The sequence below is a fragment of the Mustelus asterias genome, unplaced genomic scaffold (assembly GCF_964213995.1).
Source record: "Mustelus asterias unplaced genomic scaffold, sMusAst1.hap1.1 HAP1_SCAFFOLD_510, whole genome shotgun sequence".
NCBI classification, from domain to species: domain Eukaryota; kingdom Metazoa; phylum Chordata; class Chondrichthyes; order Carcharhiniformes; family Triakidae; genus Mustelus; species Mustelus asterias.
The window spans coordinates 281,363-308,057 of NW_027590462.1; the positions used below are offsets into that span (position 1 = coordinate 281,363).

General features: G+C 52.1%; 1 protein-coding gene across 1 annotated transcript; it reads right to left on the bottom strand.

Annotated features, from left to right (window-relative positions):
* Positions 1–536: 536 nt before the first annotated feature.
* Positions 537–15,060, bottom strand: LOC144486902 (tubulin polymerization-promoting protein family member 3-like). Its single transcript, XM_078204933.1, has 3 exons — positions 14,691–15,060; positions 4,076–4,229; positions 537–855 (listed from the first exon to the last, which is right to left on the bottom strand). Exons 1-3 carry the CDS (start codon positions 14,879–14,881, stop codon positions 661–663), a joined length of 540 nt encoding a protein of 179 aa, XP_078061059.1. The 5' UTR covers positions 14,882–15,060; the 3' UTR covers positions 537–660.
* Positions 15,061–26,695: the final 11,635 nt, after the last annotated feature.

The following is a 26,695-nucleotide window of genomic DNA, read 5'->3' on the forward strand; positions in this document are numbered from 1 at the left end:
GGGGAATTGTGCCCTCTCCCCTGTGTTTGACCCTATGCCCAGTCAACCAGAATTGGAATAATGGGGGTTGTGGCGAGATGCGGGAGACAGCAGAAGGCTTTGGGGCCTTAATCAGAATTATGACAGCATGAGACACCAACTTGGCAGTAGTTGGGAGGGTGTGGGGGTGGTGGGTGGATAGGGAGGTGGCAAAGAGAATGTTAACGACCATTGGAGGGACTAATGAGGCCTACTAATTCAGGCTACTTTGTTTTTGGGAATATGAGCGGGTTAGAAAAATAAACTGGCGCAAGGTTTTTCCGACCTCCTTCGTAACCCCCCCCCACCCCAGCCCCCTCAATGCTGACCCCCAATCCCCCTCCCCAACCCTATCCTCATGTTTGCCCATCTCGGCTGGCTGAGCGAGGAACGTTGCTGAATCCGCCCCACGTTCTTGACGAGCTGACGGCAGAGGTTCGACAGGGGTGAGTCTGAGGGAGGGGGGGGGGGGCGGGGGCGGGTGAGGGGTGGAAGGTGGTGGTGGGGGGGGGGGGGGATGAGGGAGGGGAAGGTGGCGTAGGGGAGGGGAAGGTGGCGTAGGGATGGGGAAAGTGGCGTAGGGGAGGGGAAGGTGGCGTAGGGGAGGGGAAGGTGGCGTAGGGGAGGGGAAGGCCCGATGCATCATTTGGAGCCTTTGACCTTCTGATCGTAGGTGCCCTTGCCCTTGTAGGCTGACACGAAGCCCGTGTTCTCCACCAGGTTCTCGCGGCCCGCCTTGCCTCGACCCTTGCCGCTCTCGTCGAAGCGCTCCTTGTGCGACCCCGTGAACTTGGAGACGTCCGTCAGCCGGTCCACGGCTCCCGCCTTGGCGGCTTTCTGAAAGGAGGCGGAAAGGAAACGTTAGCCACGACGGAGCGATGGGCTGCATCGGGGAGGTAACTTCCTCGGTGTCGGGAGCGCCGTACCTAACCTGTGATGAGGGGGTGTGTGTGTGTGTGTGCGCGCGTGGGGCCACACACCAGAGTCCACCGGAAGGCAAGAATCAGGTGCCATTGGATGGGCTGAAGGCCATTCAGCCCATCGAGATCTGAACCCACAACAATCCCAGCCCGGCCCTATTCCCTTCAGACACTAAGGGGCAATTTAGCATGGCCAATCCACCTAACCTACACATCTTTGGACACTAAGGGACAATTTAGCATGGCCAATCCACCTAACCTGCACATCTTTGGACACTAAGGGACAATTTAGCATGGCCAATCCACCTAACCTGCACATCTTTGGATACTAAGGGACAATTTAGCATGGCCAATCCACCTAACCTACACATCTTTGGACACTAAGGGGCAATTTAGCATGGCCAATCCACCTAACCTGCACATCTTTGGACACTAAGGGGCAATTTAGCATGGCCAATCCACCTAACCTGCACATCTTTGGACACTAAGGGACAATTTAGCATGGCCAATCCACCTAACCTGCACATCTTTGGACACTAAGGGACAATTTAGCACGGCCAATCCACTTAACTGCACATCTTTGGACACTAAGGGACAATTCAGCATGGCCAATCCACCTAATCTACAAATCTTTGGACTGTGGGAGGAAACCGGAGCACCCGGAGGAAACCCACGCAGACACGGGGAGAACGTGCAGACTCCACAAAGTCACCAGAGGCCGGAATTGAACCCGGGTCTCTGGCGCTGTGAGGCAGCAGTGCCAACCACTGTGCCGCCAAATGGCCATTTGACCATGGGCCTCATCTCCACTTTCCTGCCTTTCTCTTTACCCCACCTCGCCCAGATAGCCCTGGATGCCCCCCCCCCTTGTCAATGGGGAATCTCTCTAACTCGGGCCTTGAATATATTCAGTGACCTGCAGCCTCCACTGCTCCTCTGGGGGAGAGAATCCCACAGACTGACCTCCCCTCTGAGAGAAGGAATTCCCTCCTCATCTCCATCTTCACTGGGAGGGAGGGAGAGAGACCCCCTTATTTTTAAACCCCCACACCCCCTCGTTCTAGATTCCCCCTCACGAGAGGTAAACATCCTCTCAGTTTCCACCCCCTCAAAGCCCCCCCTTCCCCTTCTCAGAATCGTATCTGTTTCAGTAAGATCACCTCTCAGTCTTTCTAAAATCCCAATGGGTACAGGCCCCCCAAAACCTGCTCAACCTTCCCTCAATAAGACAAACCCACCCCCCTCTGCCCCCACACCCCTCCCGTCATCCCAGGAATCTGAAGATGTGTGGATTAGGTGGATTGGCCATGCTAAATTGCCCCTTAGTGTCCAAAGATGTGCGGGTTAGGTGGATTGGCCATGGTAAATTGCCCCTTAGTGTCCAAAGATGTGCGGGTTAGGTGGATTGGCCATGCTAAATTGCCCCTTAGTGTCCAAAGATGTGCGGGTTAGGTGGATCGGCCATGCTAAATTGCCCCTTAGTGGTTATATGGGGTTACGGGGATAGGGCCTGGGAGGGATTGTTGTCGGTGCAGGCTCGATGGGCCAAATGGCCTCCTTGTGCACTGTAGGATTCTATGATGTGGACTCTCCAAGACCTTGTACAGTTATAGCAAGACTTCCCCAATGAGATACTCCATCCCTCTTGGGAATAAAGGCTAACATTCCGAAAGTTTACTTTCCCAACCACTGGCCGTGCATACATTGTAATTGTTTTGATTCATATATTTATTCTTTGATGGGTTGTGGGTGTCACTGGCAGGGGCCCAGAATTGTTTAGCCCCTCCCTAATTGCCCTCTTGTATGGAGTGTGGGCTCACTCGGACATTTCAGAGAGGGGGAGGCGCTGTTAGGAGTCAACCACATTGTTGTGGCGGGGGATCTGGAGTCACATGTAGGCCAGATCGGGTAAGGACAGCAGATTACCCTCTTCCGCTAAAGGACATGAGTGAACCAGATGGGTTATAGAGGTTTACAGCCTGTTCTTTGACCCAACTTGTCCATGCCGCCCAGTTTTTACCACTAAGCTAGACCCAATTGCCTGCGTTTGGCCCATATCCCTCTATACCCATCTTACCCATGTAACTGTCTAAAGCTTTTTAAATGACAGAATTGTATCCGCCTCAACTACTACCTCTGGCACCTCAATCCAGACGCTCACCACCCTCTGTATAAAACAATTGCCTCTCTGGACCGTGTTGTATCTCTCCCCTCACCTTAAAACTATGCCCTTTAATTTTAGACTCCCCTACTTTTGGGAAAAGAATTTGACTATCTACCTCATCTATGCACCTCATTATTTTATAGACCTCTATAAGATCATCCCTAAGCCTCCTACGCTCCAGGGAAGAAAGTCCCAGTCTATCCACCCTCTCTTTATAACTCAAACGAAGTCCCAATAGCATCCTAGTAAATCTTTTCTTCACTCTTTCTAGTTTAATGACATCCTTTCTATAACAGGGTGACCAGAACTGTGCACAGTATTCTAAGTGTGGCCTTACCAATGTCTTGTACAACTGCAACAAGACGTCCCAAATCCTGTATGGGCTTTTAAACGGCAATCATGATAGTCGTCACGGTCATCATTACTGGGATTAGTGCCGCATATTCCAGATTGCACTGAAATTGAATTTAAATTCCGTCAGCTGCCGTAGTGGAATTTAACCCCGTGTGAGCACAAATCCAGGGCCGACACACTCCCGACATTGGTAACGCGTGAGCGCCACACCAGCAGAGATGCCGTTTTTCGGGTGAGACGTTTAAAACTGGCTCCACATCACGTCCTCTGAAATGGATTTGAAAGTAGGCAGGAGGGGATGGGGGTGGCGGGTGTGTGGGGGAGTGGGAGTGTAAGTTCTGTCCCTATCCTCGGACTGCGACTTGAGCCTTCAGCCCAATTCGGCGAAAGGTAGCTGGTGGAATTTAAATTCAATTTGAATAAAATCTGCAATCCATGGCACTAATCCCAGTAATGATGACCCTGGTGATCATCTGGTTCACTAATGTCCCGCATCTTTAGGGGGAAGGGGAAATCTGCCGTTCTTACCCGGTTTGGCCGACACGCTACTCCAGACCTCCCCACTTCCCCCAACCCCCATTTAAGTGCCACTACACCCCACACGCTTCCGTGTACCCACCGTGATGCCCACGAGCGTGGGCTCCTTCCCGGCGATGAGGGCGTAGACTGCCTCCAGGGCCTCCTCCTCTCCCAGCTCCTTGAACCTCTTCTTCGCCAGCTCCTTCAGCGCCTGTCTGAACTCCTCAAAGGTAATGACCCGAGCGGCCTTGGCCCTGCAGAGAAGGAGGAGGAGGGTCCACTTGAGTAGATGTGTCAGGTGACGTGCCCGTTACCAGGCTTGTTACTCTGGGACCCTCTGGAAAATGGCGACATAGGTGGATAAGGTGGTGAAGAAGGCATACAGTCCCTTTCAAACCCACCATCACGTCATTGTTCAGCCGGAGCAAGGGAGAGGGGAGCGATTTGTGGCTGCAGTGAAAAGTGTAAGGGATTAACTTAATTTTCATTACTTTTTTCGCGGGGTTTCTTTTTTACGAGTTTAAGGGGAAAGCGGAAGGAGGCCGGGCGCGGGGAGACCTTGGGAAGAAGAAAAAAACAACTTTTTTTTATAAGCGTGCAGGAGGTTTAAAAAGCAGGCGGCTCGATCCAACGGGCAGCGTTGTGAGCGGGCGGTGGAGTAAGAGGGAGCAGAGTGAGGGCTGAAGGGCTTTGGCTCAACGGGCTCAGGCGGAAACGGGCGAGTCCGGGTAGGTTCAGTTAGCTGTTTCCTGTGTTATTTGAAGAAAGGGGGAATTATGAGTGTGAGGCCAGTTTGTTGTTCTCGGTGTCGGATGTGGGAGGTCCTGGAGTCTCCCAGCCTCCCGGACGTCCATATCTGCGCCAGGTGCGTCGAGCTGCAGCTCCTAAGGGACCGCGTTGGGGAACTGGAACTGCAGCTCGATGACCTTCGTCTGGTCAGGGAGAATGAGGAGGTGATAGAGAGGAGTTACAGGCAGGTGGTCACACCGGGGCCACGGGAGGCAGACAAGTGGGTCACGGTTAGGAAGGGGAAAGGTCAGGTACTAGAGAGTACCCCAGTGGCTGTGCCCCTTAACAATAAGTACTCCTGTTTGGGTGCTGTTGGGGGGGGACAGCCTACCTGGGGGAAGCAACAGTGGGCGTGCCTCCGGCGCAGAGTCCGGCCCGGCAGCTCAGAAGGGGAGGGAAAGGGAGGATGAGCAAACTGACCACAGCACCAAGGTACAGGGAGCCATCCAAGTGGGGGGAAAAACAAGAAATGGGCGGCACGGTAGCACAGTGGTTAGCACTGCTGCTTCACAGCTCCAGGGTCCCGGGTTCGATTCCCGCCTCGGTCACTGTCTGTGTGGAGTTTGCACATTCTCCTCGTGTCTGCGTGGGTTTCCTCCGGGTGCTCCGGTTTCCTCCCACAGTCCAAAGATGTGCGGGTTAGGTTGATTGGCCAGGTTAAAAATTGCCCCTTAGAGTCCTGAGATGCGTAGATTAGAGGGATTAGTGGGTAAAATATGTGGGGGTAGGGCCTGGGTGGGATTGTGGTCAGTGCAGACTCGATGGGCCGAATGGCCTCCTTCTGCACTGTAGGGTTTCTATGAAATGTAGTAGAAATTGGGGATAGTACATTTGTGGATGCTGTTGGGGGGGGGGGGGGGGGGATAGTACATTTGTGGATGCTGTTGGGGGGGGGGGGGGGGGGACTTAGCAGGGGTAAGCCAGGGTCTACAGGTCACTGGCTCAGAGTCTGTCCTTGTGGCTCAGAAGGGAAGGGGGGAGAGGAGTAGCGGATTAGTCATTGGGGACTCCATAGTTAAAGGGACGGATAGGAGATTCCGCGGGAACGAGAGAGACTCGCGGTTGGTGTTTTGCCTCCCAGGAGCCAGAGTCCATGATGTCTCGGATCGTGTTTTCGAAATCCTTAAGGGGGAGGGGGACCAGCCCCAAGTTGTGGTTCACATAGGCACTCAAGATATAGGTAGGAAAAGGGATGGGGATGCAAGGCAGAAATTCTGGGAGTTAGGGTGGAAGCTTAGGGTTAGAACAAACAGAGTTGTTATCTCTGGTTTGTTACCCGCGCCACGTGATAGTGAGGGGAGGAATAGGGAGAGAGAGCAGTTGAACACGTGGTTACAGGGATGGTGCAGGAGGGAGGGTTTCAGATACCTGGACAATTGGGGCTCTTTCTGGGGTAGGTGAGACCTCTACAAACAGGATGGTCTGCACCTGAACCAGAGGGGTACCAATATCTTGGGGGGGGGAAATTTGCTAATGCTCTTCGGGAGGGTTTAGACTAATTCAGCAGGGGGGTGAGTACCTGAATTGTAGCTCCAGTGTACAGGAGGTTGAGGTCATGGATGAGGTTTCAGGGTCGCAGGAGTGTACCGGCAGGCAGGAAGGCGGTTTGAAGTGTGTATACTTCAACGCCAGGAGCATCCGGAATAAGGTGGGTGAGCTTGCAGCATGGGTTGGTACCTGGGATTTCAATGTTGTGGCCATTTCGGAGACGTGGATAGAGCAGGGACAGGAATGGTTGTTGCAGGTTCCAGGGTTTAGATGTTTCAGTAAGTGCAGGGAAGGTGGTAAAAGAGGGGGAGGTGTGGCATTGTTAGTCAAGGACAGTATTACGGTGGCAGAAAGGACATTTGATGAGGACTCGTCTACTGAGGTAGTTTGGGCTGAGGTTAGAAACAGGCAAGGAGAGGTCACCCTGTTGGGAGTTTTTTTATAGACCTCCGAAAAGTTCCAGAGATGTAGAGGAAAGGATTGCAAAGATGATTCTGGATAGGAGCGAAAGTAACAGGGTAGTTGTTAAGGGGGACTTTAACTTTACAAATATTGACTGGAAAAGCTGTAGTTCGTGTACTTTAGCGGGGTCAGTTTTTGTCCAATGTGTGCAGGAAGGCTTCCTGACACAGTATGTAGACAGGCCAACAAGAGGCGAGGCCACATTGGATTTGGTACTGGGTAATGAACCAGGCCAGGTGTTAGATTTGGAGGTAGGTGAGCACTAGGTGATAGTGACCACAATTCGATTACGCTTACCTTAGCAATGGAAAGGGATAGGTATGTACCTAAGGGCAAGAGTTATAGCTGGGAGAAAGGAAATTATGATGCGATTAGGCAAGATTTAGGTGGCACAGGTTGGGGAAGGAAACTGCAGGGGATGGGCACAATTGCAATGTGGAGCTTGTTCAAGGAACAGCTACTAAGCGTCCTTGATAAATATGTACCTGTCAGGCAGGGAGGAAGTGGTCGAGCGAGGGAACCGTGGTTTACTAAAGAAGTTGAATCTCTTGTGAAGAGGAAGAAGGAGACTTATGTTAAGATGAGATGTTAAGGCTCAGTTAGGGTGCTTGAGAGTTACAAGTTAGCCAGGAAGGACCTAAAGAAAGAGTTAAGAAGAGCCAGGAGGGGACATGAGAAGTCTTTGGACAGGTAGGATCAAGGAAAACCCTAAAGCTTTCTATAGGTGTGTCAGGAGTAAAAGAATGACTAGGGTAAGATTAGGGCCAGTCAAGGACAGTAGTGGGAAGATGTGCGTGGAGTCTGAAGAGATAGGAGAGGCACTAAATGAATATTTTTCATCAGTATTCACACAGGAGAGGGACAGTGTTGTCGAGGGGAGTACTGAGATGCAGGCTGTTGGACTGGACGGGGTTGAGGTTCATAAGGAGGAGGTGTTAGTAATTCTGGAAAGGGTAAAAATAGATAAGTCCCCTGGGCCGGATGGGATTTATCCTAGGATTCTCTGGGAGGCTAGAGAGGAGATTGCAGAGCCTTTGGCTTTGATCTTTGTGTTGTCATTGTCTACAGGAAAAATGCCAGAAGACTGGAGGATAGCAAATGTTGTCACCTTGTTTAAGAAGGGGAGTAGGGACAACCCTGGTAATTATAGACCGGTGAGCCTTACTTCTATTGTGGGCAAAGTATTGGAAAGGATTAGAAGAGAGAGGATTTATAATCATCGAGAAATAAACAATTTGATTAGGGATAGTCAGCACGGTTTTGTGAAGGGTAGGTCGTGCCTCACAAACCTTATTGAGCTCTTTGAGAAGGTGACCAAAGAGGTGGATGAGGGTAAAGCGGTTGATGTGGTGTATATGGATTTCAGCAAAGCGTTTGATAAGGTTCCCCATGGTAAGCTATTGCAGAAAATACGGACACATGGGATTGAGGGTGATTTAGTGGTTTGGATCAGGAATTGGCTCGCTGTAAGAAAACAGAGGGTGGTGGTTGATGGGAAATATTCATCCTGCAGTTCAGTTACTAGTGGTGTACCGCAAGGATCTGTTTTGGGGCCACTGCTGTTTGTCATTTTTATAAATGACCTGGATAAGGGCGTAAAAGGATGGGTTAGTAAATTTGCGGATGACACTAAAGTCGGTGGAGTTGTAGACAGTGCGGAGGGAAGTGGCAGGTTACAGAGGGACATAGATAAGCTGCAGAGCTGGGCTGAGAGGTGGCAAATGGAGTTTAATGCGGAAAAGTGTGAGGTAATTCACTTTGGAAGGAGTAACAGGAATACAGAGTACTGGGCTCATGGTAAGATACTTGGTAGTGTGGATGAATAGACGGATCTGGATGTCCATGTGCATAGATCCCTGAAAGTTGGCACCCAGGTTGATAGGGTTGTTAAGAAGGCAGACGGTATGTTAGCTTTTATTGGTAGAGGGATTGAGTTTCGGAGCCAGGAGGTCATGTTGCAGCTGTACAAAACTCTGGTGCGGCCGCACTTGGAGTATTGCGTACAGTTCTGGTCGCCGCATTATAGGAAGGATGTGGAAGTGTTGGAAAGGGTGCAGAGGAGATTTACCAGGATGTTTCCTGGTATGGTGGGAAAATCGTATGAGGAAAGGCTGAGGGACTTGAGGTTGTTTTCGTTAGAGAGAAGGTTAAGAGGTGACTTAATAGAGGCATACAAGATGATCAGAGGATTAGATAGGGTGGACAGTGAGAGCCTTTTTCCTCGGATGGTGTTGGCTAGCACGAGGGGACATAGCTTTAAATTGAGGGGTGATAGATATAGGACAGATGTTAGAGGTAGGTTCTTTACTCAGAGAGTAGTAAGGGCGTGGAATGCCCTGCCTGCAGCAGTAGTGGACTCGTCAACATTAAGAGCATTCAAATGGTTATTGGATAAACATATGGATGATATTGGAATAGTGTAGATTAGAGGGGCTTTAGATTGGTTTCACTGGTCGGCGCAACATCGAGGGCCGAAGGGCCTGTACTGCGCTGGAATGTTCTATCTAGAAGGACAAGGGGCAGCAGACACATGGGTCACACCACCACCACCAAGTTCCCCTCCAAGTCACTCACTATCCCTCAGAAATATATCGGCTGTTCCTTCACAGTCGCTGGGTAAAAATCCTGGAATACAGCATGCTTGCCTTCATCGGCCGCGGCATTGAGTATTTTTTTTCAATTTATTCATGGGATATGGGTGTCGCTGGGTGGCCAGCGTTTATTGCCCATCCCTCGTTGCCCCTTGAGAAGGTGGTGGTGAGCCGCCATCTTGAATCGCTGCAGTCCATGTGCTGTGGGTTGACCCACAATGCCGTTAGGGAGGGAATTCCAGGATTTTGACCCAGCGACTGCGAAGGAATGGCCGATATATTCCCAGTCGGGATGGTGAGTGGGGCTCGGAGGGGGGAACTTGCAGGTGGTGGTGTTCCCCATGTGTCTGCTGCCCCCTCATCCTTCTGGACGGTAGAGGTGGCGGGTTTGGAAGGTGCTGTCGAAGGAGCCTCGGCGAGTCGCTGCGGTGCATCTTGTAGACGGTACACACACACACACTGCTGCCACTGTGCGTGGGTGGTGGAGGGAGCGAGTGTTTGTGGATGGGTTGCCCATCAAAGCGGCGCTGCTTTGTCCTGGACGGTGTCGAGCTTCTGGAGTGTTGTTGGAGCCGCGCTCATCCAGGCAAGTGGGTTTATTCCATCACACTCCTGATTTGTGCCTTGTAGATGATGGACAGGTTTTGGGGGGTGGTGGGGGGGGGGGGGGGGGGGGGGAGTCAGGAGGTGAGTTACTCGCCGCAGTATTCCTAGCCTCTGACCTGCTGTTGTAGCCACTGTGTTTATGTGGTGAGTCCAGTTGAGTTGGTAACCCCAAGGATGTTGACAAGTGGGGGTTCATTTTCCAGCTATATAAAACCTTGGTTAGGCTGCATTTGGAGTATCGCGTGCAGTTCTGGTCACCACACTACCAGAAGGACGTGGAAGCTTTGGAGAGGCTGCAAAGAAGGTTCACCAGGATGTTGCCTGGTCTCAAGGGCATTGACTATGGAAAGACAGAGGTTGAGGGGAGACCTGATAGAGGTCTACAAAATTATGAGAAGCATAGGCAGGCTGGATAGTTTTTTCCCAGGGTGGAAGTGTCAATTACAAGGAGGGGGGTGCAGGGCAGAGGTTCAAGGTGAGAGGGGGAAAAGTTTTAGGGAGGTGGGTGGGGGACGTTTTCACACAGCGAGTGGTGGGTGCCTGAATCACGCTGCCAGAGGAGATGATGGACGCAGGCAATATTTAAGAGGCATCTGGATGTGTAGATGAATAGGGAGGGAATAGAGGGATACGGACCGGGTAAGGGCAAAAGGTTTTTTTTCCTTTAATTAGGGCATCATGATCGGCACGGGCTTGGAGGGCCTGATCCTGTGCTGGACTTTTCTTTGTTCTTTGTGGGTGGCACGGTGGCACAGCGGTTAGCACTGCTGCCTCACAGCGCCAGGGGCCCAGGTTCGATTCCCAGTTTGGGTCGCTGTCTGTGTGGAGTCTGCATGTTCTCCCCGTGTCTGCATGGGTTTCCTCCGGGTGAACAAAGAACAAAGAAAATTACAGCACAGGAACAGGCCCTTCGGCCCTCCAAGCCTGCACCGACCGTGTCTGTCTGTCTGAACTAAAACCCCCTACCCTTCCGGGGACCATATCCCGCTATTCCCATCCTATTCATGTACTTGTCAAGACACCCCTTAAAAGTCCGCTTCCACTACCTCCCCCGGCAACGGGTTCCAGGCACCCACCAACCTCTGAGTAAAAAATCTGCCTCGTACATCTCCTTTAAACCTTGCCCCTCGCACCTTAAACCTGTGTCCCTGAGTAATTGACTCTTCCACCCTGGGAAAAAGCTTCTGACTATCCACTCTGTCCATGCCTCTCATAATCTTGTAGACTTCTATCAGGCCGCCCCTCAACCTCCGTCGCTGCAGTGAGAACAAACCAAGTTTCTCCAACCTTTCCTCATAGCTAATGCCCTCCATACCAGGCAACATCCTGGTAAATCTTTTCTGTACCCTCTCCAAAGCCTCCACATCCTTCTGGTAGTGTGGCGACCAGAATTGAACACTATATTCCAAGTGCGGCCTAACTAAGGTTCTATAAAGCTGCAACATGACTTGCCAATTTTTAAACTCAATGCCCCGGCCGATGAAGGCAAGCATGCCGTATGCCTTCTTGACTACCTTCTCCACCTGCATTGCCACTTTCAGTGACCTGTGTACCTGTACACCCAGATCCCTCTGCCTATCAATACTCCCAAGGGTTCTGCTATTTACTGTATATTTCCTATCTGTATTAGACCTTCCAAAATTTGTCTGGATTAAACTCCATCTGCCATCTCTCCGCCCAAGTCTCCAACTGATCTATATCCTGCTGTATCCTCTGATGGTCCTCATCGCTATCCGCAAATCCACCAACCTTTGTGTCGTCCGCAAACTTACCAATCAAACCAGTTATGTTTTCCTCCAGGGTGCTCCGGTTTCCTCCCACAGTCCAAAGATGTGCAGGTTAGGTGGATTGGCCAGGTTAAATTGCCCCTCAGTGTACCCGAACAGGTGCCGGAGTGTGGCGACTCGGGGATTTTCACAGTAACTACATTGCAGTGTTAATGTAAGCCTACTTGTGACACTAATAAATAAAGAGGGCAGTTCCTTCACAGCTGACTCCTGGAGGTATTATCGTGCAGGACACACTTGGAATACTGTGTACAGTTCTAGTAACTCAATTATAGAAGGGATAGTATTAAACTAGAGAGAACAAAGAACAAAGAAAATTACAGCACAGGAACAGGCTCTTTGGCCCTCCGAGCCTGCACCGACTATGCTGTCCGACTGAACTAAAATCCCCGACCCTTCCGGGGACCATATCCCTCTATTCCCATCCTATTCATGTATTTGTCAAGACGCTCCTTAAAAGTCACTACCGTATCCGCTTCCACTACCTCCCCCGGCAACAAGTTCCAGACACCCACCACCCTCTGTGTAAAAAATTTGCCTCGTACATCTCCTTGTCCCTCGCACCTTAAACCTGTGCCCCCGAGTAATTGACTCTTACACCCTGGGAAAAAGTTTTTGACTATCCACTCTGTCCATGCCTCTCATAATCTTGTAGACTTCTATCAGGTCTCCCCTCAACCTCCGTCGTTCCAGTGAGAACAAACCACGTTTCTCCAACCTCTCCTCATAGCTAATGCCCTCCATACCAGGCAACATCCTGGTAAATCTTTTCTGTACCCTCTCCAAAGCCTCCACATCCTTCTGGTAGTGTGGCGACCAGAATTGAACACTATATTCCAAGTGCGGCCTAACTAAGGTTCTATAAAGCTGCAACATGACTTGCCAATTTTTAAACTCAATACCCCGGCCGATGAAGGCAAGCATGCCGTATGCCTTCTTGACTACCTTCTCCACCTGCATTGCCACTTTCAGTGACCTGTGTCCCTATTCACCCAGATCCCTTTGCCTATCAATACTCCAAAGGGTTCTGCCATTTACTGTAAATTTCCTATCTGTATTAGACCTTCCAAAATGCATTTCCTCACATTCGTCCGGATTAAAGTCCATCTGCCATCTCTCCGCCCAAGTCTCCAACTGATCTATATCCTGCTGTATCCTCTGATGGTCCTCATCGCTATCCGCAAATCCACCAACCTTTGTGTCGTCTGCAAACTTACCAATCAAACCAGTTACATTTTCCTCCAAATCATTTATACATATATGACAAACAGCAAAGGTCCCAGCACTGATCCCTGAGGAACACCGCTTGTCACAGCCCTCCATTCAGAAACGCTCCCTTCCACTGCAACCCTCTGTCTTTTTTGACCGAGCCAGTTCTGTATCCACCTTGCCAGCTCACCTCTGATCCCGTGCGACTTCACCTTCTGTACCAGTCTGCCATGAGGGACCTTGTCAAAGGCCTTACTGAAGTCCATGTAGACAACATCCACTGCCCTACCCTCATCAATCATCTTCGTCACTTCCTCGAAAAACTCGATCAAGTTCGTGAAACACGACCTCCCCTTCACAAAACCATGTTGCCTCTCACTAATACATCCACTTATTTCCAAGTGGGAATAAATCCTGTCTCGAAGAATCCTCTCCAATAATTTCCTACCACTCACAGGCCTGTAATTACCTGGATTATTCTTGCTACCCTTCTTAAGCAAAGGAACAACATTGGCTATTCTCCAATCCTCTGGGACCTCCAGAGTGCAGAAAAGATTTACTAGGATTCCACCGGGACTTGATGGGTTGCGTTATAAGGAGGCGCTGGATAGACTGGGATTTTTTTCCCTGAAGCGTAGGAGACTGAGGGGTGATCTTACAGAGGTCTATAAAATAATGAGGGGCATAGATCAGCTAGATAGTCAATATCTTTTCCCAAAGGTAGGGGAGTCTAAAACTAGAGGGCATAGGTTTAAGGTGAGAGGGGAGAGATACAAAAGTGTCCAGAGGGGCAGTTTTTTTCACACAGAGGGTGGTGAGTGTCTGGAACAAGCTGCCAGAGGTAGTTGTAGAGGCGGGTACAATTTTGTCTTTTAAAAAGCACTTAGATAGTTCGATGGGTATAGAGGGATATGGGCCAAACATGGGCAATTGGGACTAGTTTAGTGGTAAAAGCTGGGCGGCATGGATACATTAGGCCAAAGGGCCTGTTTCCATGCTGTAGACCTCTATCACTCTATGACTGGAAATGCCAACAGATCAGCCAGTGATCCTATCGAATGTCGGGAGTAGGCTCGAGAGGGCCGAATTAGGCCTACTCCTGTTCCTATGTCCCTGTGCCCCATTCCTGCTCATAGAATCCTACTGTGCAGAAGGAAGCCATTCAGCCCATCGAGTATGCACCGACCATGATCCCAGCCAGCCCCTATCCCCGTAGCCCCACTAATTTACCCTGCTAGTCCTCCTGACATTGAGGGTCAATTTAGCACGGCCAATCCAGCTAACCTGCACATCTTTGGACACTAAGGGACAATTTAGCATGGCCAATCCACCTAACCCGGACATCTTTGGACACTAAGGGACAATTTAGCACGGCCAATCCACCTAACCTGCACATCTTTGGACACTAAGGGACAATTTAGCATGGCCAATCCACCTAACCCGGACATCTTTGGACACTAAGGGACAATTTAGCACGGCCAATCCACCTAACCTGCACATCTTTGGACACTAAGGGACAATTTAGCACGGCCAATCCACCTAACCTGCACATCTTTGGACAATAAGGGGCAATTTAGCACGGCCAATCCACCTAACCTGCACATCTTTGGACTGTGGGAGGAAACCGGAGCACCCGGAGGAAACCCACGCAGACACGGGGAGAATGTGCAAACTCCACACAGACAGTGACCCAAGCTGGGAATCGAACCCGGGACCCTGGAGCTGTGAGGCAGCAGTGCCAACCACTGTGCTACCGTGCCGCCCTTCTGAGGCTGCCACTTACTTGACCTTGGTGAAGACAATGTCCACGTCGGTGCCCGTAACGTTCTTGCCGTCGATGACCTTGCAGTCCTTGCACAGCTTGGCGAAGTTCTTGCCCGTCATGTCATGGCCAGTGGCCTTGGTGTCTCCGTGGATGGCGAAACGACGGAAGGACTCCTCCAGCTCCGGCAGTCCGCCCGCTCCCTCCGCCATGCTTCGCTCCCCCCCTCTCCTTCCTCGCTCGTCGGGCCTGGGAGGGCGGTGGAACACGCGACGCTGGGTGCTGGTGCGGGACCGGCGGTGGGTGGAGAGGGGGGGTGCGGGGCAGAGGTGCCGGGGTTACCGTTGGGTGAGCACGGCCCCTCTCCTCGCTCAAAGCCTGCGACACACTGGAACAACACACAAGAAAGAAAAATTAACTCTGCGCCTAATGTCTTTAGCCTCTGGTGGTCACTCACTCACCTCGCCGAGTCAGAATACTCTGTATAGCAGGCTAGAGAAGGGGCTGAATGGGGCCTCCTCCTGTTCCCTGTGCAACAGGCTGGAGAAGGGGCTGAATGGCCTCCTCCTGTTCCTGTGTAACAGGCTGGAGAAGGGGCTCAATGGGCCTCCTCCTGTTCCCTGTGTTACAGGCTGGAGAAGGGGCTGAATGGGGCCTCCTCCTGTTCTCTGTGTAACAGGCTGGAGAAGGGGCTGAATGGCCTCCTCCTGTTCCCTGTGTAACAGGCTGGAGAAGGGGCTGAATGGCCTCCTCCTGTTCCTGTGTAACAGGCTGGAGAAGGGGCTGAATGGCCTCCTTCTGTTCCTGTGTAACAGGCTGGAGAAGGGGCTGAATGGGGTCTCCTCCTGTTCCCTGTGTAACAGGCTGGAGAAGGGGCTGAATGGGGCCTCCTCCTGTTCCTGTGTAACAGGCTGGAGAAGGGGCTGAATGGCCTCCTTCTGTTCCTGTGTAACAGGCTGGAGAAGGGGCTGAATGGGGCCTCCTCCTGTTCCTGTGTAACAGGCTGGAGAAGGGGCTGAATGGGGCCTCCTCCTGTTCCTGTGTAACAGGCTGGGGAAGGGGCTGAATGGCCTCCTCCTGTTCCTGTGTAACAGGCTGGAGAAGGGGCTGAATGGCCTCCTCCTGTTCCCTGTGTTACAGGCTGGAGAAGGGGCTGAATGGCCTCCTCTTGTTCCTGTGCAACAGGCTGGAGAAGGGGCTGAATGGCCTCCTCCTGTTCCTGTGTAATGGGCTGGAGAAGGGGCTGAATGGCCTCCTCCTGTTCCTGTGTAACAGGCTGGAGAAGGGGCTGAATGGCCTCCTCCTGTTCCTGTGTAACAGGCTGGAGAAGGGGCTGAATGGGGCCTCCTCCTGTTCCTGTGTAACAGGCTGGAGAAGGGGCTGAATGGGGTCTCCTCCTGTTCCTGTGTAACAGGCTGGGGAAGGGGCTGAATGGCGTCTCCTCCTGTTCCCTGTGTAACAGGCTGGAGTAGGGGCTGAATGGGGTCTCCTCCTGTTCCTGTGTAACAGGCTGGAGAAGGGGCTGAATGGGGTCTCCTCCTGTTCCTGTGTAACAGGCTGGAGAAGGGGCTGAATGGGGTCTCCTCCTGTTCCTGTGTAACAGGCTGGAGAAGGGGCTGAATGGGGTCTCCTCCTGTTCCTGTGTAACAGGCTGGAGAAGGGGCTGAATGGGGCCTCCTCCTGTTCCCTGTGTAACAGGCTGGAGAAGGGGCTGAATGGGACCTCCTCCTGTTCCTGTGTAACAGGCTGGAGAAGGGGCTGAATGGGACCTCCTCCTGTTCCCTGTGTGACAGGCTGGGTAAGTTGGGCCGAAGGGCCTATTTCCATGCTGTAAACCTCTGTGACTCCAGAGCAAACAGTTAGAGATGGTAAATGTCGGGAGGGTGTTTCCACTCGGGGGGGATAGTGTAGGACCAGAGGGCACAGTTTCAGAATGTGGGAGTACTCAATTAAGATGGATTTGAAGGAGAATTTCTTCTCTCCAAGAGTGGCCAATCTTTCGTATTCTTTACCCCAGTGAAGGCCGAGTCCTCAAACATTTCCAAGGCCAAGATCGACCGTTTTGTTTTGTTTATCAGTTGGGAGAATTAAAGGTGAGAGAAGGCAGGAAAGTGGAGTTCGCGGGCGTTCAGATGGGCCCCGATCTTCTCAGGGGGAGCAGCAGGCTAGAAGGGCCAAATGGCCTGTACACCCGCTCCTATTTGTTTATCGATGTGCACCGTAGCTGAAACGCTCCAGTCCAGGCCACACCCTGGTGAATCTCCTCCCGACCTTCTCTAAGTGCAATCACATCCTCCCTATAGTGAGGTGACCAGAACTGTGTCCACACAGGGCTCTCGCTGTGCAGCCTCACTAAACACTGGCTGGGTGAGCCCGGCAGCATTGTGCAAGTGCGGACAGGATGGGGGCCGAATGGCCTCCTTCGGCACCGTGATGCTTTTGTGGATTCTGCGGAGGGTGCATGAATGATATTTTTCTCAAAAACAGCCTCCTCACCTCTCCCTTCCATCCGCAAAGGTGTGTGTGTGTGTACGTCTTTAAGATGGGGCCAATTTGAGTCACGTTTCCCGAGCTCACCCTTTCATCCAAGATGCAATCCACCTAACCTGCACATCTTTGGACACTAAGGGGCAATTTAGCACGGCCAATCCACCTAACCTGCACATCTTTGGACACTAAGGGACAATTTAGCACGGCCAATCCACCAAACCTATACATCTTTGGACACTAAGGGGCAATTTAGCATGGCCAATCCACCTAACCTGCACATCTTTGGACACTAAGGGACAATTTAGCACGGCCAATCCACCTAACCTGCACATCTTTGGACACTAAGGGACAATTTAGCATGGCCAATCCACCTAACCTGCACAGCTTTGGACACTAAGGGGCAATTTAGCATGGCCAATCCACCTAACCTGCACATCTTTGGACACTAAGGAGCAATTTAGCATGGCCAATCCACCTAACCTACACATCTTTGGACACTAAGGGGAAATTTAGCATGGCCAATCCACCTAACCTGCACATCTTTCAGACTGTGGGAGGAAACCGGAGCACCCGGAGGAAACCCACGCAGACACGAGGAGAATGTGCAAACTCCACACAGACAGTGACCCGAGGCTGGAATTGAACCCGGGTCCCTGGTGCTGTGAAGCAGCAGTGCTAACCACTGTGCTACCCAATCACAGAGTGCCGAGACAGTTTTCCAGACAGTTGGTTTACTCAAAGGACGCAGTGTCTACTTCCTGCTCACCCGACCACGCTGACTGTGGGAACATGTCCCCTCACCCCTATGTGGGCAGGATCTTCCTGCCTCAGATGGGTCCGATCAATGCCATGTTCAATCGGTGGCCATCGCTAGTACTGCACAGTCTTTTCTCAGAGGAGAGAGAAGGTTCTGGAGGCCAGACTGAGGTGAAGGTTGGATGACGTCTGGGGCTGAGAAGCCGGGGAGAGGGTGGGGGTGGGAGGGGGAGCAGGGCGAAAAGTGGGGAGTACGACCGACTGGCAAATATCACAACCAATTCTCCTCGTGTCTGCGTGGGTTTCCTCCGGGTGCTCCGGTTTCCTCCCACAGTCCAAAAGATGTGCGGGTTAGGTTGATTGGCCAGGTTAAAAATTGCCCCTTAGAGTCCTGAGATGCGTAGGTTAGAGGGATTAGTGGGTAAAATATGTAGGGACATGGGAGTAGGGTCTGGGTGGGATTGTGGTCGGTGCAGACTCGATGGGCCGAATGGCCTCTTTCTGTACTGTAGGGTTTCTAATATTCTAAAAGGGAGGCTCCTTCAGAACCACCATCCCCCTCCCCACCACCACCGCTGGTTCACCCCCCCCCCCTGCCCCCCCGCAACCCCAAATCTTGTCCGACATCCGGCTGCCGGGTAGAAGGTTTGGGGTTGGGGGCGGGGGGGGGGGGGGGGGGGGGGAAGGGGAAAGGGGCACGATGAGGCACTTAAGCAGGTTCGACAGGCGCCAGAGATGACAACTCCACTGCCCAACACAAAACGGGAGATGGGTCAGGGGTGGATGGATGGGAAGGCGAAGGGATGGCCACGCACTGCATTTCATAAGACCCCCACATTACACCATCCCCCGCACCCCACCTTCAGATACCTTTCGAAGAGGTAGAGGAGGACATTAAAACCAGTCCTATTGAAGAGAGGGCGAGAGAGACAGAGAGCGCGCGAGCGCCAGACAGAGAGCGCGCGAGCGCCAGACAGAGTGCGCGCGAGCGCCAGACAGAGAGCGCGCGAGCGCCAGACAGAGAGCGCGCGAGCGCCAGACAGAGAGCGCGCGAGCGCCAGACAGAGAGCGCGCGAGCGCCAGACAGAGAGCGCGCGAGCGCCAGACAGAGAGCGCGCGAGCGCCAGACAGAGAGCGCGCGAGCGCCAGACAGAGAGCGCGCGAGCGCCAGACAGAGAGCGCGCGAGCGCCAGACAGAGAGCGCGCGAGCGCCAGACAGAGAGCGCGCGAGCGCCAGACAGAGAGCGCGCGAGCGCCAGACAGAGAGCGCGCGAGCGCCAGACAGAGAGCGCGCGAGCGCCAGACAGAGAGCGCGCGAGCGCCAGACAGAGAGCGCGCGAGCGCCAGACAGAGAGCGCGCGAGCGCCAGACAGAGAGCGCGCGAGCGCCAGACAGAGAGCGCGCGAGCGCCAGACAGAGAACGAGACAAAGGGACAGCTCAGAGACCCAGAGCGAGACCGACCCAGAGCGAGACCGACCCAGAGCGAGACCGACCCAGAGCGAGACCGACCCAGAGCGAGACCGACTCAGAGCGAGACCGACCCAGAGCGAGACCGACCCAGAGCGAGACCGACAGAGACTGACAGAGAGACCAACCGAGAGATGAGGGAGACAGATGAGAGAGAGAGTTACAATGGCTGCTGCACTATCCCAGAATTCACTGCAGTATTGAAAGCCTTCTATTAAATCTATTCTTGCCTCCCCTCACCAACCCGTCCATTTGTGGCACACGCTCTCGTGTTGAAAGCACATTCTCTCAAGCTCAAATATATTCATTTATAAAGCACCCCCCCCCCCCAAGCAGTCGACAGAGGAAATGAACTCATTGTGGTTGCACTGGCAAATTTGCGACCAGTTTATGCATGGCAAAATCCCACCAACAGCACCGAGGTAACGACGAAGCCAGAACCGTGAGGTACAGAGGGATCTGGGCGTCTTGCTACACGAATCACTAAAGCATTCGCCTGCAGGTACAGCTAGTGATTAGGAAGGCAAGTGGAGCATTAGCCCTTACCGTGAGGGGACATCTGGAGGCCAGATCACCAACAACCTGTCCTGGTCCCTCCACACCGACGCTATTGTTAAGAAAGCCCCACCAAAGCCTCTATTTTCTCAGAAGACTAAGGAAATTTGGCATGTCAGCTCCGACTCTCACCAACTTTTACAGATGCGCCATAGAAAGCATTCTTTCTGGTTGTATCACAGCTCGGTATGGCTCCTGCTCTGCCCAAGACCGCAAGGAACTACAAAGGGTCGTGAATGTAGCCCAATCCATCACTCAAACCAGCCTCCCATCCATTGACTCTGGCTACACTTCCCGCTGCCTCGGAAAAGCAGCCGGCATAATCAAGGACCCCACGCACCCCGGACATTCTCTCTTCCACCTTCTTCCTTCGGGAAAAAGATATAAAAGTCTGAGGACACGCACCAACCGACTCAAGAACAGCTTCTTCCCTGCTGCTGTCAGACTTTCGAATGGACCCTACCTCGCATTAAGTTGATCTTTCTCTACACCCTGGCTATGACTGTAACACTACATTCTGCACCCTCTCCTTTCCTTCTCCCCATGTACTCTATGAACAGTATGCTTTGTAAAGCGCGCAAGAAACAATGCTTTTCAATGTATCCCAATACATGTGACAATAATAAATCAAATCAAATTAGATGGGAATATAGAAGTTGGAGAAGTCTTGCTCCAACCATACGGGGCCCTGATGAGACCACACCCGGAGTACTGGATACGGTTTTGGTCCCCTCACTCAAGGGGGGACTTGCTTACATCGGAGGCCATTCAGAGAAGGTTCCCCAGGTCGCTTCCTAGGATGAAGAGGTGGGGGGGGGGGGGTTTGTCTTATTGAGGGAAGGGTTGAGCAGGTTTGGGGAGGGCCGGTACCCATTGGAGTTTAGAAAAAAATGAGAGATGATCTTATTGAAACTGATACGATTCTGAGGGCAGTGGGGGGGGGGGGGCAGGTTTGAGGGGGTGGAGGTTGAGAGGATGTTTCCCCCTCGTGAGCTGCCAGAGGAAGTGGTTGAGGCGGCGGGTAGAATAGCGACATTTAAAAAGCCTTTGGAGCAGTACATGGATGGGAAAGGATTAGAGGGATATGGGCCAAATGTGGGCAATTGGGGTCAGCTGGGAGGGCACCATGGTCAGGATGGAGGAGTTGGGCCGAAGGACCTGTTTCCCTGCTCTATTGCTCAATGACTATCATCTTGGTCTCCATTTTAATCTCAGCTTGCTCAGTTGCTTCCCCTAACCCCTTTTGCACCCCCCCCCCCCACCCCCACACACCCTGCTTTTGGGGAGTTGCTACCCTTCCATTCACAGGGGGTAACACTTTCACGATAGATTCCTGGGGCGCGGATTGGGAGGGGGGAGGGGGGGGGGGGTGGAATATCTTGGCCTACGGGAAGTGTTGGCCTACACTCGGTGGAGTCTAGAACGACGGCACAACGGGCCAAGTGGCCTCCTTCAGTAAGCTTTCCAATGTCATAGACACCCCACAGTACAGGAGGAGGCCATTCGGCCCATCGTGTCTGCACCAACAACAATCCCACCATCCCAGGCCCTATCCCCGTAACCCCACACATTTGCCTCACTAATCCCTCTAACCTACACATCCCAGGACACTAAAGGCAATTTACCATGACCAATCCAAGGAAGCCTACACATCTCTGGACACTTTGTGGGTTTCCTCCGGGTGCTCCGGTTTCCTCCCACAGTCCGAAAGACGTGCTGGTTAGGGTGTCATTGGCCGTGCTAAATTCTCCCTCAGTGTAACCCGAACAGGCGTCAGAGTGTGGCGACCAGGGGATTGTCACAGTAACTTCATTGCAGTGTTAATGTAAGCCTACTTGTGACACTAATAAATAAACTTTAAACTCCGGAGTACTGGGTACGGTTTTGGTCTCCTCTCTCAAGGAGGGATGTACTCACATCGGAGGCCATTCAGAGAAGGTTCCCTGGGCCGGTTCCTGGAATGCGGGAGGGGGGGTGGTGTTTCTCTCATTGAGGGAAGCCATGAGGTGGAGATACCGGCGTTGGACTGGGGGGGGGGGGCACAGTAAGAAATCTCAAAGCAGTAGGTTCAAAGTCCAACAGGTTTATTTGGAATCACGAGCTTTCGGAGCACTGCTCCTTCATCAGGTGAGTGAAGGAGCAGCGCTCCGAAAGCTCGTGATTCCAAAATAAACCTCTTGGACTCTAACCTGGTGTTGTGAGACTTCTCATTGAGGGAAGGGTTGAGCAGGTTTGGGGGGGCCTGAAATTTAGAAACTTCAATGGGTTTCTAAACCCATTGAAGTTTAGAAAAAAATGAGAGGTGATCTCACTGAAACAGATACGATTCTGAGGGCGGGGGAGAGGGATGGAGGCCGAGAGGATGTTTCTCCCTCATGGGGGCAGTGGGGGGGTGGGGAGCAGAAATCTAGAACGAGGAGGACTTGATAGTTTGAGTTATGAGAGGCTGGATAGACTGGGACTTTTTTCTCTGGAGCGTAGGAGGCTGAGGGGTGACCTTATAGAGGTCTATAAAATAATGAGGGGCACAGATCAGCTAGATAGTCAACATCTTTTCCCAAAGGTAGGGGAGTCTAAAACTAGAGGGCATAGGTTTAAGGTGAGAGGGGAGAGATACAAAAGTGTCCAGAGGGGCAATTTTTTCACACAGAATTATAGAACCATAGAAGGCCTACAGTGCAGAAGGAGGCCATTCGGCCCATTGAGTCTGCACCGAGATCCTATTCCCGTAACCCCCGCATATTTACCCTGCTGCTCCCTCTGACTCTAAGGGGCAATTTAGCATGTCCAATCCACTTAACCCACACATCGTTGGACACCACAGAGAGTGGAGAGTGTCTGGAACGAGCTGCCAGAGGTAGTAGTAGAGGCGGGTACAATTTTGTCTTTTAAAAAGTGTTTAGACAGTTACATGGATAAGATGGGTAGAGAGGGATACGGGCCAAATGCGGGCAATTGGGACTAACTTAGTGGTTAAAAACTGGACGGCATGGACAAGTTGGGCCGAACGGCCAGTTTCCATGCTGTAAACCTCTATGACTCTATGAGAGGGAGGGGGGTCGTGGTTTGCAAATAAGGGGGTCTCTCTCTCTCTCCCTCCCATTGCAGACGGGGATGAGGAGGGAATTCCTTCTCTCAGAGGGGGGGGGGTCAGTCTGTGGGATTCTCTCCCCCAGAGGAGCAGTGGAGGCTGCAGGATACTGAATATATCCAAGGCCCGAGTTACAGAGATTCCCCATCGACAAGGGGGGGGGAGGGTTCTGGGGAGCCGGGGGCGGTGGGGGGGGGGGGGGAGGGACTGGCAGGAAAGTGGGATTGAGGCCCACAGGTAGGCCGCGATCTTCCAGAATGGCGGGGCAGGCTCAAGGGACTGAACGGTCTCCACTTTGAACGAACAGGAACGGTTATTTTTCCTCTTGTGGTCAGGGGGGAGTTGGCAGCCTGGTGTTGTGATATCTGTTTGCACTGTTGCCGCGGCAACAGTGACATAAAACTGGCTTGTCAGCAGTCAACGAGAGGCATCTCGCCCGAGGTAGGGCAGGGCAGGGTTAGACTAAAAATTCATCCTTATCTCATTGTGAGGTGGTTGCGAATGAAAGAGAGAGACAGGGGGTGAGAGGGAGGCAGAGGGAGGCAGAGAGTGGGTGATAGATACAGAGGGAGATAGAGAGAGGGAGAGAAAGAGAGAGAGAGAGAGACAGAGGCAGATAGAGACAGGGAGAGAAAGAGAGAGAGAAAGAGGGAAAGCAGTCAAGACAAAGTGAACAGAAGACAGAGAGAGAAAAATGGCGAGACAGGGAAGAAGAAATGTGAGATGTCAATGAAAAGAAAGAGAGAGAGAGAGAGAGAGACAGCCGGCAGGAGGAGGTATAATCGTGAGTTCCCTCTACACTGTCCCCATCAAACACTCCCAGGACAGGTACAGCACGGGGTTAGATACAGAGTAAAGCTCCCTCTACACTGTCCCCATCAAACACTCCCAGGACAGGTACAGCACGGGGTTAGATACAGAGTAAAGCTCCCTCTACACTGTCCCCATCAAACACTCCCAGGACAGGTACAGCATGGGGTTAGATACAGAGTAAAGCTCCCTCTACACTGTCCCCATCAAACACTCCCAGGACAGGTACAGTACGGAGTTAGATACAGAGTAAAGCTCCCTCTACACTGTCCCCATCAAACACTCCCAGGACAGGTACAGTACGGGGTTAGATACAGAGTAAAGCTCCCTCTGCACTGTCCCCCATCAAACACTCCCAGGACAGGTACAGCACGGGGTTAGATACAGAGTAAAGCTTCCTCTACACTGTCCCCATCAAACACTCCCAGGACAGGTACAGCACGGGGTTAGATACAGAGTAAAGCTCCCTCTACACTGTCCCCCATCAAACACTCCCAGGACAGGTACAGCACGGGGTTAGATACAGAGTAAAGCTTCCTCTACACTGTCCCCATCAAACACTCCCAGGACAGGTACCGCACGGGGTTAGATACAGAATAACGCTCCCTCTACACTGTCCCCCATCAAACACTCCCAGGACAGGTACAGCACGGGGTTAGATACAGAGTAAAACTCCCTCTACACTGTTCCCATCAAACATTATGTGGAGATGCCGGCGTTGGACTGGGGTAAACACAGTAAGAAGTTTAACAACACCAGGTTAAAGTCCAACAGGTTTATTTGGTAGCAAAAGCCACACAAGCTTTCGAGGCTGTAAGCCCCTTCTTCAGGTGAGTGGGAATTCTGTTCACAAACAGAACTTATAAGACACAGACTCAATTTACATGAATAATGGTTGGAATGCGAATACTTACAACTAATCCAGTCTTTAAGAAACAAAACAATGGGAGTGGAGAGAGCATCAAGACAGACTAAAAAGATGTGTATTGGCTCCCTCTACACTGTCCCCATCAAACACTCCCAGGACAGGTACAGCACGGGGTGAGATACAGAGTAAAGCTCCCTCTACACTGTCCCCCATCAAACACTCCCAGGACAGGGACAGCACGGGGTTAGATACAGAGTAAAGCTCCCTCTGGACTGAGAAGACTCGATGGAGATAAATTGATGTAATTGTGTGTACATTGTGTGGCGTTACGGGGATAGGGCCTGGGTGGGATTGTGATCGGTGCAAACTCAATGGGCTGAATGGCCTCCTTCTGTCGGATTCTATGATTCCATGAGAGTCATGATTGTCAGCCGGGCTCAAACTTCCAGCCAGGTGGAAACCCCCCCTCTTCCATCTCTCCGTTCCCACGTTGAGAAGACCACAGTCAATGGGTACTAAGTGCCTTCTGGAGCCTCCCTTTGATGCACAGCAAGATCCCACGAGCAGCACTGTGATGAGTCACCCTGGTAACTATTGGATATGGCAAGAACACCAGAGATCGGAGCAGGAATGGGCCATTCAGCCCATCGATCCCGCCCCGCCGTTTAATACCATCGTGGCCAAACATGGGGCTTCAAGTCAACTCTCCCACCCGCTCCCCGTATCCCTTCCTCTTCCCCCCCCCACCCCTTCACGAGAGAGAGAGACCAAAAGTCTGTCTGTCCTTGAACAAAGAAGAAAGAAAAGTACAGCACAGGAACAGGCCCTTCGGCCCTCCAAGCCTGTGCTGATCATGGTGCCCAAACTTCACTAAAGAGAAACCTTCTGCCCTTACTCGGTCCATGTCCCTCTATCCGCTCCCTATTCATGAACCCATCCAGATGCCTCTTACATGTTGCTAATGCGCCGGCTTCCACCACCTTCTCTGGCAGTGCGTTCCAGGCACCCACCACTCTCTGCGTGAAAAACCTCCCCCCCCCCCGCACACATCTCCCTTAAACTTTCCCCCTCCAACCTTGAACCTGTGCCCACCGCTCCCCCCCCCCACTGCCCCCACACACACCCCCCCCCCACATTGTAATTGAAACTTCCGCCCTGGTGAAAAAGCCTCTGACTATCCACCCTGTCTATGCTTCTCATCATTTTGTAGACCTCTGTCTGGTCTCCCCTCAGCCTCCGTCTTTCCAGCGACCTCTCCCTCATCGCCAACACCCTTGAGTCCAGGCAACACCCTGGTAAACCTTCTTTCTTGATTTGATTTATTGTTGTCACATGTACAATCTACAGTGAAAAGTATTGTTTCTTGCCCGCTGTACAAACAAAGCATACCGTTCATAGAGAAGGAAAGGAGAGGGTGCAGGGTGTAGTGTTACAGTCATAGCTACGGTGCAAAGAAAGATCAACTTAATGCGAGGTAGGCCCGTTCAAAAGTCTGATGGCAGCAGGGAATGTAGAACATTCCAGCGCAGTACAGGCCCTTCGGCCTTCGATGTTGCGCCGACCAGTGAAACCAATCTAAAGCCCCTCTAATCTACACTATTCCAATATCATCCATATGTTTATCCAATAACCATTTAAATGCCCTTAATGTTGGCGAGTCCACTACTGCTGCAGGCAGGGCATTCCACGCCCTTACTACTCTCTGAGTAAAGAACCTACCTCTGACATCTGTCCTATATCTATCACCCCTCAATTTAAAGCTATGTCCCCTCGTGTTAGCCATCACCATCCGAGGAAAAAGGCTCTCACTGTCCACCCTATCTAATCCTCTGATCATCTTGTGTGCCTCTATTAAGTCACCTCTTAACCTTCTCTCTAACAAAAACAGCCTCAAGTCCCTCAGCCTTTCCTCATAAGACCTTCATACCATACCAGGCAACATCCTGGTAAATCTCCTCTGCACCCTTTCCAATGCTTCCACATCCTTC

Coding starts and splice junctions, on each gene's coding strand:
- LOC144486902 (XM_078204933.1), bottom strand. CDS start 14,881: ATGGCGGAGGGAGCGGGCGGACTGCCGGAGCTGGAGGAGTCCTTCCGT. Junction 4,230..14,690: donor ATTGTCTTCACCAAGGTCAA/GTAAGTGGCAGC, acceptor CCTTCTCTGCAG/GGCCAAGGCCGCTCGGGTCA. Junction 856..4,075: donor CCACGCTCGTGGGCATCACG/GTGGGTACACGG, acceptor GCCTCCTTTCAG/AAAGCCGCCAAGGCGGGAGC.